Source organism: Hoplias malabaricus, chromosome 17 (genome assembly GCF_029633855.1).
Source record: "Hoplias malabaricus isolate fHopMal1 chromosome 17, fHopMal1.hap1, whole genome shotgun sequence".
Taxonomy (NCBI): Eukaryota; Metazoa; Chordata; class Actinopteri; order Characiformes; family Erythrinidae; genus Hoplias; species Hoplias malabaricus.
In genome coordinates this window covers 15,901,735-15,917,063 of record NC_089816.1, presented here as the reverse complement: position 1 = coordinate 15,917,063, position 15,329 = coordinate 15,901,735, and the positions used below count along the sequence as shown (strand labels likewise).

At 42.0% G+C, this 15,329-nt stretch overlaps 1 protein-coding gene across 1 annotated transcript in view; it reads right to left on the bottom strand.

The window, feature by feature from the left end:
* spon1b (spondin 1b) overlaps window positions 1-14,993 on the bottom strand; it is a 115,777-nt gene extending 100,784 nt beyond the window's left edge. Inside the window, exons 1-2 of the mRNA XM_066649442.1 lie at window positions 14,415-14,993; window positions 12,469-12,575 (exon numbers count right to left, since the gene is read on the bottom strand). Coding sequence (XP_066505539.1) covers window positions 12,469-12,575; window positions 14,415-14,613 — 306 coding nt within the window. The 5' untranslated portion in view covers window positions 14,614-14,993. The remainder of the gene's footprint in view (window positions 1-12,468; window positions 12,576-14,414) is intronic.
* Window positions 14,994-15,329: the final 336 nt, after the last annotated feature.

Genomic DNA, 15,329 nt, shown 5'->3' with positions numbered 1-15,329 from the left:
ACCCGGAGGAAACCCACGCAGACACAGTGAGAACACACCACACTCCACACACACAGTCACCCAGAGGAAACCCACGCAGACACAGAGAGAACACACCACACTCCTCACAGACAGTCACCCGGAGGAAACCCACGCAGACACAGGGAGAACACACCACACTCCACACAGACAGTCACCCAGAGGAAACCCATGCAGACACAGGGAGAACACACCACACTCCACACAGACAGTCACCGGGAGCAAAGCCATGCAGACACAGGGAGAACACACCACACTCCTCACAGACAGTCACCCGGAGGAAACCCACGCAGACACAGGGAGAACACACGACACTCCTCACAGACAGTCACCCAGAGGGAACCCACCACACTCTTCACAGACAGTAGACATGAGAGTAGCAACTCTTATTTGTTTATTAGTGACTAAGTTTACAGCAGATATCAGCTCTAATGTGTTTGAGGCGAGACAATGGGATGCAATTGTGAATATGGTATTTTGTAAATAAATAAATAAACAAACATGGAGGTTTACAGAGACAGAAAGCTATTCATTCAATAACACAATGAGTGACAGTGCCAAGACTGAAACAGGGCTTTTACATATTAAGAAAACAGGGAACAGCTTACAGGTCTGTCACATGACCACTGATACATCACAGGTGCAGAGTATGGCCAGGGCAGGAAACATGAAAGGACATGGACGGTGTCAATATATCAAAAACATGAAAAAAAAAAAGAACTTGAGAAGTCATCTTCCAAGATTCAATTCAGGATTCCAAAATGATTGGACTTTCATCATTTAGTCAGCCTTGTTATTTGGGGTGGATCAAGAACAGTATAAGGGTTAGTGTTCTTGAATATCGGAACATAACTTGAGGAGTGGAAAAATATGTCAAGATAGAACATGAGAACATAAAGACACAGAAGAATGCATAATAAGAAATAACCATGACAACCAAAACAGGAGCAATAGGAAAGGAAAACAGAGCAAAACCAGGGCAATGCATGACAGCTGTAGGCATTTTCCCACATCTTACCCCAGCAACTACAAACCCTAGATACAATACTTGAAATCTTAAGGCCTAGACTTAAAAATATATATATATATCATGCGCATAAATATGCAATGCATGGCCTCTTATAATTTATTGCTTTATTATGTCATTCTTTGCATTGTTTTTGTCAGCTCTGAGATGTCAGAATGATCTGTGAGTGTAGATTTAGTGCAGGACAAAAAACAAATTCTACATTTACTCAACACCTCACCAGCTGTGAGTACACACAACATCGCCAGTATTGCGTAACAGACGGCCCTTAAACATGCTCCAGATGGCCCGAGAGAGGAAGTACATGCTTGCTCAATATTCCCCAGCTTCCAATAAGTGCCCTACAAAGTTAGACAGGGTCTGGACCCCACATCCATTTACTGCAGCCTGGTGGTCTGCAAGCTGCATTGACCTCTGCACTTTTTATATGTCCACCATATATTCTGACCTTAAAATAACACTGAATGACTTTATAACCCCTGCTTTACAGCCCAGTGCCGAGGGGATTTTGCCCCTCTATCTCCATCCCTACCCAAGTGCAGAATGCTGGCTGGAGGAACCAGAAAAGGAGGGCAGTGAATGGAGTAGAATACAAATGCGTGCTGGTGTTTCAATAAATGGAAACTGCAATATGAACAAGTTTGCGCATTTATATAATCACCCCAAATGTGAGGCACTGCAGACCCTTCCTTCCTTCCTTCCTTCCTTCCTTCCTTCCTTCCTTCCTTCCTTCCTTCCTTCCTTCCTTCCTTCCTTCCTTCCTTCCTTCCTTCCTTCCTTCCTTCCTTCCTTCCTTCCTTCCTTCCTTCCTTCCTTCCTTCCTTCCTTCCTGTCACCCCTCTACAAAGGTATGATGCAGGGCCGCTGTTTTCATGGCCTTAAGTACAGGGCCCAGCAGGTGTGCATAGTTGGTGCTGATTAGCCCAAAGGACTCTGGGAAATGGAGTTCACCGAGCTCACTGTGCCTGCTTTCCTACCACAACACCTAGCCCAACTGACAGTGCTCATTGCTTCTTTTTGCTGGTAAAACAGAAAGTGAGTGCTCATTTAAGAACTCATCACCAATAAACATGACCGACTAGAGAGGGGGAATAAAACATATGTGTTTAATGTTTCACAAACAAATAATTACTGCATGTTCAGTGCTGAATAAATACTGTGAGTACGTTAAATGTGGACGAGGTGGGTGTTTGGTGGGCAGTGTAGTTGAGAGCTTTCCAATGCCAGACACTAACGGAGGACACTTTAGACTCTGTCAGTTTGCCAGTGTCTCTCGCTCTTTCTCTCTTTTCACACATGCACACATTCTCCCCAGGGAATCGGCTGTAATTAGACACACTCCACCCGCACCTCGGCCCCTCTCCTCCAGATGCACAGATGTGTTGGGAGCGTCCTGAGTCGTGTTGCCCTGCTGCTCTCACGCAGCCCTGAGCAGAAGCTTTCCCACAACACCCAGCATTGTCTACTTCCCACTTCTGTTTACTCCAACCCTCCTCAGTCCCACATGGCCAACAGACCTTGATATGCATCTTCTTACATTTCCTTTAATTATTTTTCACTCAAAGCTCAATGAAATCAGTGGAGAATTTGGGGCTAAAGTTCCTGTGTGGCCTGTGGAATAAACATCAGGAGATCACTGCTCACTGGGGGATCCTTAGCCATCCAGGCTGGGACTCTTAAGAGAGTTGTTGACCTCACCCCTCCCTCCCTTCATCACATAGCATTGTGCCAGCCAGGACCTTTGGCGCCTGGGGCTGTCCGGTGATGTCGCTTTAGCAGCAGTGTGAAAAGAGGCAGTGGTTGACAACACACGTCTTGGAGGAAGCACATGCTTTTCCCCACCACCCCAGTGCAGGGAAGGACAGCTGCTGTGTTCAAATGATGCAGTAAATACTTAAATATTTTCAAAAATGGAGATACAGGTATTTCTTTGGACTGCAACGGCATACTACAAAATTTAAAGAGCATACATTTTCAGAGAGACATCTAAACACATCTCACTGTCACTGTTTACTCCTACATAAAGTTACACTACAAATACATTCAGATTTACTCTGATAACTGCCTCTGTTCCAGAGCTCAAGATAACATGACAATATCCAGAGACAATAAAATGAAATTAACAGAACAGAGCACAGTTTGAATGCTATTAGATGCAGTTAATGTGGTTGATCAGTCCACTGTGAGGGGTAAATGTGTGAGAAAAATAACACATCATTACACATAGTTACAAAAGGCTGGATGCTAGATGTAAAGTTTTAAAGGGGGATCCACGTCCACAGATGACAGCATTATTAATACATTGTCAATATTGTGGGACATTACCAGAATAATCACTCAGGCATCACCAGGTGAAGACCTACTTGAAATTGCCAGTACAGAACATAAGCTGTAACCTGTTCCATAGTTTCCATATCAGTAATAATGTAAATAATCTATGCAAATATCCAGCAAGCTGACAATAATTCTTCAATTTTACGAGATAAAGAGAAGTAAGAGTGGCCCAAGCAGAGCTTCCTGAGCAAGAACGCTGGCTCTAAGTGGCTGTCAGTGGCAGGCATCTGGGGAAATGAGGGAGCGAGAGGAAGAGAGGGGTGCAGAAGGGAGAAGAGTGTTTGTTTTAATTGTGGCTCCTGGTGTGCAGCCTGAACCCTATATCGCTCATATTCCTCCTCTCCTCTCTTCCTCTCATATTCTTCACTCTGACTCTCTCTCTCTATCTATTCCTCTCTCAATGCTTCTCTTTCCCGCGTCTTCCCCCACATTTTCCCTCTTTTACCACTCAATTTATTTCTTTTACACTCTTTCCCTCCTGTTCTCTCTCCCTCTTCACCCTTTTCTACTGCTCTCATGCTATTTCTCTCTCTCTCATGATCTCTCTCTCTCTCATGCTCTCTCTTTCTCTCTCTCATGCTCTCTCTCTCATGATCTCTCTCTCATGCTCTCTCTCTCTCATGCTCTCTCTTTCTCTCTCTCATGCTCTCTCTCTCTTTCTTTCTTTCTCTCCCTCTCTCTCTCTCTCTCTCTCTCTCTCCCTCTCTCTCTCTAAAACGCTTGAAGCTGGCATGCTCCGAGTAAACCCTCATTTCTCCTGGAGGAGCTGCGGATGTTTCAGCTTTGGAGAGGAACTGAGTTCTTAGCCTTTAAAACAAGTGCACGGAGAGCTGGAGCAAGATGTCTGGAGGTTTGTTTGGAGCCCTTCTGGTGAGGCTCAAAGACACATTCGTCAGTTTGTGTTAGTGTAAAAGGAGCAGGCTCTTGATGTGTGTGTGTGCTCTGCAAGACGGATAAGCACTGTACTGAGTTTTGACAGTTCTGCAAGGCATGGTAAACAGACTTTGGCTACAAACAGCTCGAGATGAGGTTCGGCGGAGGAAAAATAAAACAGCTCTGTGACCCTCCAGAGCTTTGAGGAGCTAATTTTAATTTGCCATTTGAAACTTAGTAGTTTGCCCCATTTCTGTGATGTTGCACCGCCTGGCACTGACTATGTCCCTCTGGACAGCAATCATAAACTTCTCTGCATTATCTGTTCCTCAGAAAAACAGTTCAATACTGTTGATATGCACCATATGTCCAAGAGTTTCTAGAAGCCTCTTATAATTAGTGAATTCAGTGAATGTAAGGTCCACCCAGGGGACATAAAGATTCAGTTGTGCAGCCACAACTAGTGTATAATCTCCAGAGTAATGCATGACAGGAAATGGGACATTCTAGAGCAGCTGCACATGAGCCTAAAGTCACCATGCCTAATGCCAAGTTTTAATTACAAGCTTTAAAGCCCTCCTCCCCACCCCTCTCATCCTCTGGTACTGAGTGGAGGAGCAGTGGATCTGCTCTGTATGCTCCAAATACATTTGGGATAAGTTGGAGTGGTGCAGTAACATCAAATCTTACCTTCCTCCCAAAGTTACATAGTGCAGTTTCTGCAGTGCTGAGCCTAGAGTAGTAACAACACAAGCTTTTTTTCTTGCTGTTACAGGTCAATGTAGCATCACAATGATTTTGAAGCTGTAATTTTAAGGTAAAAATACCACCTATTGTTGCTTTAGCCTTTTTTTTTTAAATCGAGATTCTATTCCATTAAGATTCCATCAAACATATGAAGCCACAGCAGTTCAGAGGGCTCTCTTGAGGATAAAGGCAGATCATAGCTATTAAATGGAGCCTATTAAGGAAAAAATCAATTGTTCAGTAAATGCACATATTAATTTGGGGGTCTGGAGCCTGCCAACCCACGAACTGTGAAGCTTTTTTTTGTGGGCAGAAAAACTCAGATAAAACATGCATTTCTGATTTTGTGCTGCGTCTTACATTGAGTGTTTAATGTAACACAAAGGCGAGGTAAAATGGAGCAAAACAGACACAAAGAGCACAGATATAAATATATATAAATATAAATAAGCACACTGACTAAAAACTGAGAAATAAGAACACATTAGAAAAAGAACAGAGCAAAAGCAGCTAAAAACAAGAGCTTCTGCTTCTTGCTACTCACTGCTATGTGCTCGGGACGGGAGCTCATTATCATTTAAATATAAATTATCATTTATAAATTATCATTTAAAGGAACAGGCGCTGAAACCGGCCATTCTGAACAAGGCTGTTTAGACAGGGGGAGAATGCTGCTGTGGGGTTTTGACCAAAGCAGGTCACAGACCTTTCATTACGGCATAGAACTGTGTTCACTCAGAGAAAAATGGAAGAATATGTCCCCTTTAAACTTTAAACTGGAGTGGCAGGGTAGGGTTAACCTTACCACATGACACAGGCACAGGGAGAACACACCACACTCCTCACAGACAGTCACCCGGAGGACACCCACGCAGACACAGGGAGAACACACCACACTCTTCACAGACAGTCACCCGGAGGAAACCCATGCAGGCAAAGGGAGAACACACCACACTCCACACAGACAGGCACCCGGAGGAAACCCACGCAAACACAAGGAGAACACACCACACTCCTCACAGACAGTCACCCGGAGGAAACCCAAACGGACACGGGGAGAACACACCACACTCCTCACAGACAGGCACCCGGAGGAAACCCAGGCAGACACAGGGAGAACACACCACACTCTTCACAGACAGTCACCCGGGGGAAACCCACACAGACACAGGGAGAACACACCACACTCCTCACAGACAGGCACCCGGAGGAAACCCAGGCAGACACAGGGAGAACACACCACACTCCTCACAGACAGTCACCCGAGTAGGTAAATATGACAATCGATTCTTGTCATGCCTTATTAATCTGACAAAGCATAAAGAAAAGATTCCCAATGTTTTTATTGACCAACCTGGTTGTATGTTGTTAACAATAATAAATGTATAATTTGATGCCAACAACACACTGTAAATCAATATATCAATAAAGCTTTGTCTTATGTTATATTGAGGCCTGGTACTGTCTTGCTGAAATAACCATGGACTCCTGGAAAGATGTTGCTTTAATGGCAGTGTATATATCTCTCGAAAATCCCAATATATGTCTTTGCATCAATCACATGTCGGCTCATGCACCTTTTGCCTTATAGTCTAATTAGTTGCAATTTTGTGTCCAACCGTGTTCCTTTTCAACTCTTTAATAACAATTCTCTTACAAAGTAGACAAAGCAGGAACAGACAAAATGCTCCAAATGCATATTCTACAGTAGCCAACATGGAAGAGTAGCCTAACTAGCTCCTGTGGGTCAAATTTCAATCACTTAAAGGGGACACAGCCACTGACATGTTTGATATGTTTGAACTGCTATAAAAAAAATGTATATACATTAGCACTGCATCTTCATTACCACACACACACTGTTCAGGCAGCACTCCAGATGAGATGAGGCTGATCTTAGGACAGCAGGGAGACACTAATGCTGATGAAGAACACTGCGAAAGCACAGGTTATTATGTATGAGAGCTTTTACACTTTAAAACTCTACTCTAACACTCGGCTGAATGGGACGTCTCTCCTTTCCCAGCGTTTCCCTCGGCTCCTTTCAGACAAAGCTCCAAAAACTCAAGTACCCGATTTAGCATTTGCAAAATGCATTTGTTTAAAAAAGAGATTGGAGACATCTGTTAATAAGGACCTCATCACTCAGTAGCTGATGTGAACAGACAAGTGTGGAAGCCAAGAAGAGTCCAGGGTCAGTGTGTTCTCGACATCTAGATTGCTACTTTGGGAACTGCTTATTCTTGCTCTCAGACCCTGCCTAACTGCCTTGTACAAGGGGGAATGATTTTCTCTTCTCGTGGGACCAGGTTTGATCTCACAATGGGAACAGACTTCTGGGAACAACTTGTTACAGTTTTGGTGCCTGATTTTGGCAAACTTCACTGCTATAACAAGGGCACAGCACTGAACCTGTCCCCAAATCTGCGCTCTAAAATGTTGAAACAAAGATGTTATGATTCATAGTTATGTCATGGTCACTGTGCAAGCTTTCATCCACTTGTGACATGGCTGAGGTAATTTGTTTCAAACACACGTGACTGTAGAAGAACTGAAAGAGCGCTGCTGTTTTAGGAGAATGTCAACAGGGGAACATCTGCTGTTTCTAACTTTTAGGAACTTGCTGTTAGACAGGAATAGGTTTAGGTTAAGGATAGGATTATGGTCATGGTGTTTTTATGGTTAGAGTTTAGATTTAGGGTTGATGGGCAGCCATGGCTTAATGGTTAGAGAAGAGGGCTTTGGACTGAAAGGTCGTTGGTCTGATTCCCATGACCGGCTGGAAAATTGGGGGCAGTGGGAGTGAAGGAACAGCACTGTCTTTCTCCCTCAGTCCTTGGCTGAGGTGCCCTTGAGCAAGGCACCGAACCCACAACTGCTCCCTGGGCGCTGGGGATGGCTGCCTGCCATTCTGGGTGTGTGTTTACAGCCCATAGTGAACTAGAGTGTGTATATGTGTGTGTGTGAGTTCACCGCCACAGATGAGTTCATTGTGGAAGATACATTCAATTGTAGGTTGTACAAATGACAAATAATTGCATGTTTACATTTTTTTTTTATGTTTCATGCTCAGTAGGTAACTGAAGTTCCTGATGTACCTCTGTAAAAAAGACTGAAATGTATTGTTTACACATTGCCAAAATGTGATCTATATGTGGGGTGGCATGGTAGTGTTGCAGTTACATTGTGGTTTCAAGTCTCGCTCTGTGGGTTTCCACCCATTGTCCAAAAAAATTGTAAAAATAAAACACACGTTGGTAGGTGGATTGGTGGCTCAAAAGTGTCCATAGGTGTGAGTGTGTGAAGGACTGTGAAGGACTGGCGCCCCCCCACCCCCCACCACCCCCCCCCCCCACCCCCCAGGGTGAGCTCCTGCCTTGTGTCCAATGATTCTGGGTAGGCTCCGGATGCACCATGACCCTGAACTGGATAAGTGCTTACAGACAATGAATGAATGATCTATATGTTGTACACACTGTATGGCTCCTGGGACTTTTTTTGTTTTTTTAAGAAATAAATGTAGAAATTCAGGTTGAGACCAGGCTAAATGTTTGGAGTTCAATCAACAGAACCCAGAAGAACTGTGTCCTTCTGCACTCAGCATCATGCATTATTTATACATTCTAAACTCTTTAAATTATTTTTTTCAGAATTAATGCAATCAACAGATTTCTAGGCCTCACTCCTGCTCTGTTGTAAACATACACTCAAAACTCAATACACATTGTCTTGTGGATTTATTTTTGTATACTGTACTTCACTGGAACCACATCAAAATAGGAATCTTGACAAAGCTTCCTGTCCAAAGGTTTCTGTTTGGGATTTTGGTAAATTCAGTGTGAGGCAGTGTAAGCTCACACGCTACAAAATTCCCATTTCAACTCCTTAGTGACCTTGTGAACCAGAGAATTCAGCAACACCGAGAAGCCTATAAGACAAACAGTATTGGTTTTGGAACTGTTCATGTATCACATGGTGCGACAGTGGTCATTTTTAGAAAGCTCATTTATTAAGGAAAGGGCTTAGATCCAGATTTCATAATATGAGCATGATCTGACTGCAGAATGATGGCACAAATTCAGTGTTATATAACCCAAGCAAAACAAGCTAGCTACTTATAGCATTATATTAGCTAGTTACTTATAACCTTATATTAGCTAGCTACTTATAGCATTATATTAGCTAGCTACTTATAGCATTATATTAGCTAGCTACTTATAGCATTATATTAGCTAGCTACTTATAGCATTATGTTAGCTAGCTACTTATAGCATTATATTAGCTAACTATTTATAGCATTATATTAGCTAGTTACTTATAGCATTATATTAGCTAGCTACTTATAGCATTATATTAGCTAGTTACATATAGCATTATATTAGCTAGCTACTTATAGCATTATATTAGCTAGCTACTTATAGCATTATATTAGCTAGCTACTTATAGCATTATATTAGCTAACTATTTATATCATTATATTAGCTAGTTACTTATAGCATTATATTAGCTAGCTACTTATAGAATTATATTAGCTAGTTACATATAGCATTATATTAGCTAGCTACTTATAGCATTATATTAGCTAACTACTTATAGCATTATATTAGCTAGCTACATATAGCATTGTATTAGCTAGCTACTTATAGCATTGTATTAGCTAGCTTGTTTTGCTTGGGTTATATACCACTGAAGTGCATTTACTTTCAATACTCACTCATGTTCATCACGATTACACATATACAAGCTAATTTTCAGGGTTTTTTTTTTCTTTTGGAGAATTTTTTTTTTTTTTTTTTTTTTAGCCAGGCTAACCAGATAATAAACTAACAAGAAGCTTGTTTTTCTTCAGACAGTGTTGACAACTGCACTCTTCCCTATTACTTACAATTCCAGCTTTATTTTGCATTAGACTGCTTAAGAGATTTCACTCTCAGGTTGTTCCTACTTTAACAAAGTTTATGATTCCACAAATGTTTAGTTCAGAATTTGTAATGGCTGTCCCCAGACGTGTGCTCTGGTTACAAGATAAGATCTGGCTCCACAATTCACCAGAACATACTTTGATTCCAGAGCACAAACAGCATTAAAGAAGGAGAAAAATATAATGCAAATTTTATCATATGCATTAGCTGAGTTAATCTGCATCGTGATAAGAGGGCTGCCTTAAAAATAATACAATATGATACGCATGAAATATGTATGAGCGAATGACATTTTTAGTAAAAAATTCAGATCCTACAGGAACGGAGTTGGAGTGAAGTCTTATTTTGTTGGCGTTGCACTATAAATGTAAATGAACAAAACAGCCCTCTGCATCCGTCTCCAGCATTTTAGTTCATCAATAATTTATTCAACAAATGAAATATTGATACAGGTGACATTTATGCTTTTGATGACTCTTTTCTACTTTCCCTGTCATGCTGTAACTATGAAGCTCTGACAACACACTCAGTTTGATTGACAAGAACATTAATGTTACCAAACATAAAATGTTCATGTTCTAAAACTTCACTAATATCCCTGGTCCCCAATAAACACAGAATAAGCAAAGTAAGACACTGACTTCATTCCCTGTTCTAAGACATGTTTTCTAAATCAGGGCCCATGTTCTGAGGCAGCATTTCCTTCTACGATGCTCACTTGGGCCTACGACATGGAGTTCTAAGCAGGGCAACACTCGTTGTAAAAGTCACCTCACTTGCGCTGCCATTTGTTTTACAACAAATTCACATTTTATGATCAGTACTTACGATTTCTTTTTTTTTTACAACCCTTTGTGTACGAAGGCTTTATACATGAGGCCCCAGGTCCTACTTTCTCACCATTATAATGTGTGTCTCATGTAAATACCCAACAGCTGTGTCGTCTTAGATGGCAAAGCACTTCTCCTCGAAAGTTGTCTTCTGAGATTAGACTCTGTTTAAACTGAAGCGCAATCTCCAGAGGCTGCGTTTGCTGTCTGAGAAGGCTCAGTGTTCTGAATGAGACGTCGGACACATTCCAGGACAGAAGCCAGGAAAGAGGCTTTTCTTGACAATTATCTCTTCATCTACATCAGTATGTTCAGGCCAGAGTTTCACACAACGTCATATTCCTGAGATCACTTCAGCTATGAGCAAGAAAGTCATATGCCATATGTGGAACACTAGATAGTATTTTTACAGCTTCAAAATCATTGTGATGCTTCATTGACCTGTAATACAAAGAACAGAACCTTTGTTCTTGCTACTTTGGGCTCAGCACTGCAGAAACAGCATGATGTCCATTTTGAGATAGGGTAGGAAACTGTCTGTAGTTGGAATGTAAGAGATCATAATCATATTTTCTCTCTCTCTCACTGTCTCTCTCTCTCCCGGTCTGGATGGGTAAGGCTGTATTACCCTCCATCTCCCATGGCTCAGTGTGATGGTAGCCAACATTAGTGACATAGAAAAATGGGAGTAAGTGTTCTCCTCCAAGTGTGTTGATTTACCCAATGGCTCTGCTTTAGTGGGAGCTTTAAATAATGTAGTAGTGGTTCAGCCATATCTTGGGCTTTTTCAAGCCTTCATACCCACACTGTAAAAAAATTCTTGTAAATTTTACAGTAAAATACTTGCAGCAGAGTTCTCAGCCATTTACCGTATTTTTACAGGAACACTACTGTATTTCAAATTTACAGCATATTACAGTAATTGAATAATACAATAATTTACTGTAAATACTGTGATTTACAATAAAATACTGTAGCAGACTTGCTGTAAATTTACAGCAATTTTTCATAGTGCACCGCTAGGTAGCATTGTGTGATCATGGGTATAGCAATTGGTGGGAAATGGACATGACTTAAATGGTGGCCGTTGGTGTGGACACACCATCATGTGGAATTCCTCTAAATGTTACATTTAAATGTACATTCTCAAAGACGTTTCTTTAAATAAGGGAGGGTGCCTTAGGAAAGCCAAAGCTGCTCTTCACTGGCATCAATTTGGCCCCTAAAATATTTTATTGCAACCAATGTAATAGAGTTTTTAGGTGTTTAAGGATCAACATGTGACCTTCTGCTTATTTTCCCTCATTGCTCCAATTGCTCAAGTTCAGCTTTAATTAGTCTCAACTTGCCCATTTTTCTGGGGGAAATTAAACTCGCAGAGGCGTAAACTCATGTGAATTACACCAGCACTCTCACATTCCAATCTGGGTCCAGCTGTAAGTCAACAAGCCACAGCAGTTTCAGACAGTCTGCTGATGCCAAGCATTGAGAGTTAAGCTTTGGGCCAGTGTTTAAAAAAAAAATCACTCATTCTGCAAAAATGTCTGTTTTTTTTTTTGCTTGATATTTTATGGGAAAAGGTGGAGAACGATGAAACACAGTTCTGGTGAAAGGTGTTTGTTTCATGGTCCCAGCAAAGCTCACACACCACTTTCAGAAATGTGGTCTCATCAGCAACAAGACAGTGAAAAGAGGGTCACCAAAAACTTCCGCTCACCTTGAAACTGCCGGCAAAATCGTCGAGATTGAATCCTTCCCTTCCTTCCTTCACAGCAATCAGAGTGAAACCTCGGAAATAGGATGGACTGGAGGTGTACAAACTCACTAGAGAGAGAGACAGAGAGATTGAGAGAGAAATATAGGTCAGATGTAGCAGAACTTAACTAAACGCTAGGCCAGATTTCTAAGGTGTGCTGGGGCAAGTCGCAAACCATCAGCGTGATTAGCATGAGCTCAGCGCTCCTCTGTGTGCTTTTCCCATGAACCAGGACCATCAGAAAAGGCATGCAAGCGCAGGTACGCTTGGCATGGACCCCACTGAGGCATCTGGGCCACTTACACTAACATTATACTTTAAACAGCAGTGACCAGCAATTCACCAGAGTCTGCACAGCTGCACTCAGAAATGTCCAGACACAGAAATTTCTTCATTTTAAAGATGGAATTCAACAGATTTATCAAAATATCTGCATATTAATTATAAAAGTCTACAACTGTAATCAAAGGCACTTACACTGGTGTGAAGTCAAATGCTTTTTTTGTTTTTGTTTTTTCCCAGAAATAGGAACATATACTCTGTCAGGACAGTTCGCAGTGATGGTGATGGGAACCAGACGTCTGAAGTCTCTAAAAGCACCCTCACAGAAAGTTATCAAATGCACCTTGTCCATACACAGCAGGCCAAGACTATGATTTAGATTATTGTGTTTTGATAAAAGTTAATATTACTAATCATACATACACATTTATAATAGTGTGCTGCATGCAGGGAGTCTATGGGATTGCATTGTGCACATCACAAAACCCTGGTTCCTATCACCGCCGCAGAAGAGGAGTCTCTGAGTTTTTTCAGAATGTATATATTATCTAACATCAAAGACTCTAAATGGAGGTTCAGACCTCAACAATGACATTAAACAGAGTATAATCTGGATTTTCGGATGTGTGTATCCATTCTGTCCATGCACTGGCATGTTCCGTATACAGTGCTTGGGGATTTCAACATTAACTTCCCTAACTTCTTTGAACAGCACTGAGATCTATTTATTGTGACACAGTACAACCAAATCAAAAGCAACAATATGATGCAATATCATAAGTGATTCATTTACAATTGGATGTTGACTTGCATATTGTTGCTCTCCAATAATATATATATATATTACATGTTTTTAATTGGACAGAGACTATATACTGCTCACAGTATAGGGGCAGGCAATATTAACACATTTTATTGCTGATGTGATAAATGTTGTTTTCATAATAAATGAGCCCTATTTGAGCTACAGCACAGCGTTTCCGTGAGGACGAAGTTGGATGCAAAAGAAGGAAGACTCCTAGTCCAGACTCACACTTTTTTAATTAAATGATTCATGTCAAATAAACTGTTCACTAAGGCTTTGAGTTCCATTCCCTACTGTTAAATGACCATTTGGAGATATGAGGTTTTGCAAAGTCAAAGACACAGTGCCTATGTATATGTTTGACCTTAACTCCTTTATAATGCATGTGTATGACTTAATAATATGTGGGAATGAGATACATAAACACACCACATACATACATTCCCCACACCTTATTACTTTGTTCCAAAACATTAAATGTCCCCAGCAGGGCTCCGTAGTTGTCTGTAGATAATGTTCACTTACATTTTTTATCTTCAAAACATGTCATTTGAGCACACTTTTAGAGAGCCCTGCTGGTGTCACCCCTTCTTAATAAAATGAAGGCATACACACAACTTAATAATGCGTGGGAATGAGTTAATAAGGCGTGGGAACAGGATTCTAAACTGAGAGTGAGGTTACTCGTCCCCGTGTCTTATTAAGTCGTTCCTGTGCATTATTAAGTCGTCTGCACGCTTTTGTCGTAATAACAACTGTTGTAAACACGTCCTGACGTATCGTGATATCGCGGTATTTCCCACCTTCGCCCAGCCCTCACCTCTGTAGGTGCTCCCCGGTTGGTAAGTGACCGGGTCCCCTTCGATTCGAAGTCGGAACGGGCTGTGTCCGTCTCTCCTCATGCCCCTCACCTGGGTCCGGAGGGTCCTGCAGTAGCGTTCAGATCCGGACACGGCGCTGAGGAGCAGCGCGCTCGAGGCGTAGAGCAGCAGGAACGCGTCCCCCGCGCGCAGCACCATTCTCGTGCTATGTCCACTTCGCGAGCGCAACTTTGGAGCTTTATGAGCAGAGTCCAGGGGGGTGTGAAGAAACAAACACACACACACACACACAAACACACGCGACCTCCTCAACAAGCCCAGCAGCGCTGCAGCAACAAACTTGTTCACGACAACAAAGACGAACCCATCCCCGTGTCCGGATTTGTGCGGGTTCGGTCCACGGAGCTCCGGTGCTGAGGTCCACTGAAGAGCGGAGAGGGCTCTCGCGCTGTTAAAGTGAACGGAGCTCGAGCGCGGTACTCTCCCTCCCTCCTGCACACTTTCATCAGAATTTTCCCCAACAGCAGAAGTAGAGCAGCTGAGGGGCTAAGACAAGCCCATCCTCACAGAGAGACAGAGAGCTGCCCGAGGGGAGGTACAGTAAAAGGAGAGAGAGAGAGAGAGAGAGAGAGACGCACACACACACACACAACGAGCGTGTGTTCTGTGTGTGTGTGTTTGGGAGAATTAAAAGCAACAACAAAATGTGCATCATTTGAATTACTTGAATATCTTTATCACTGTAGACCACCCCCAAGACCACAGCTTAAGAATAAAGTCAAATAATCATTTAAAAATGTTCTGTGTAGATTTTAAACACCTTAAACAAACTTCTGCACACTCCACAGCACCAGTTCTGTTTATTTGTTTAATGAGCTTTATTTGCATATTATAAATAGATATATTTTTATATA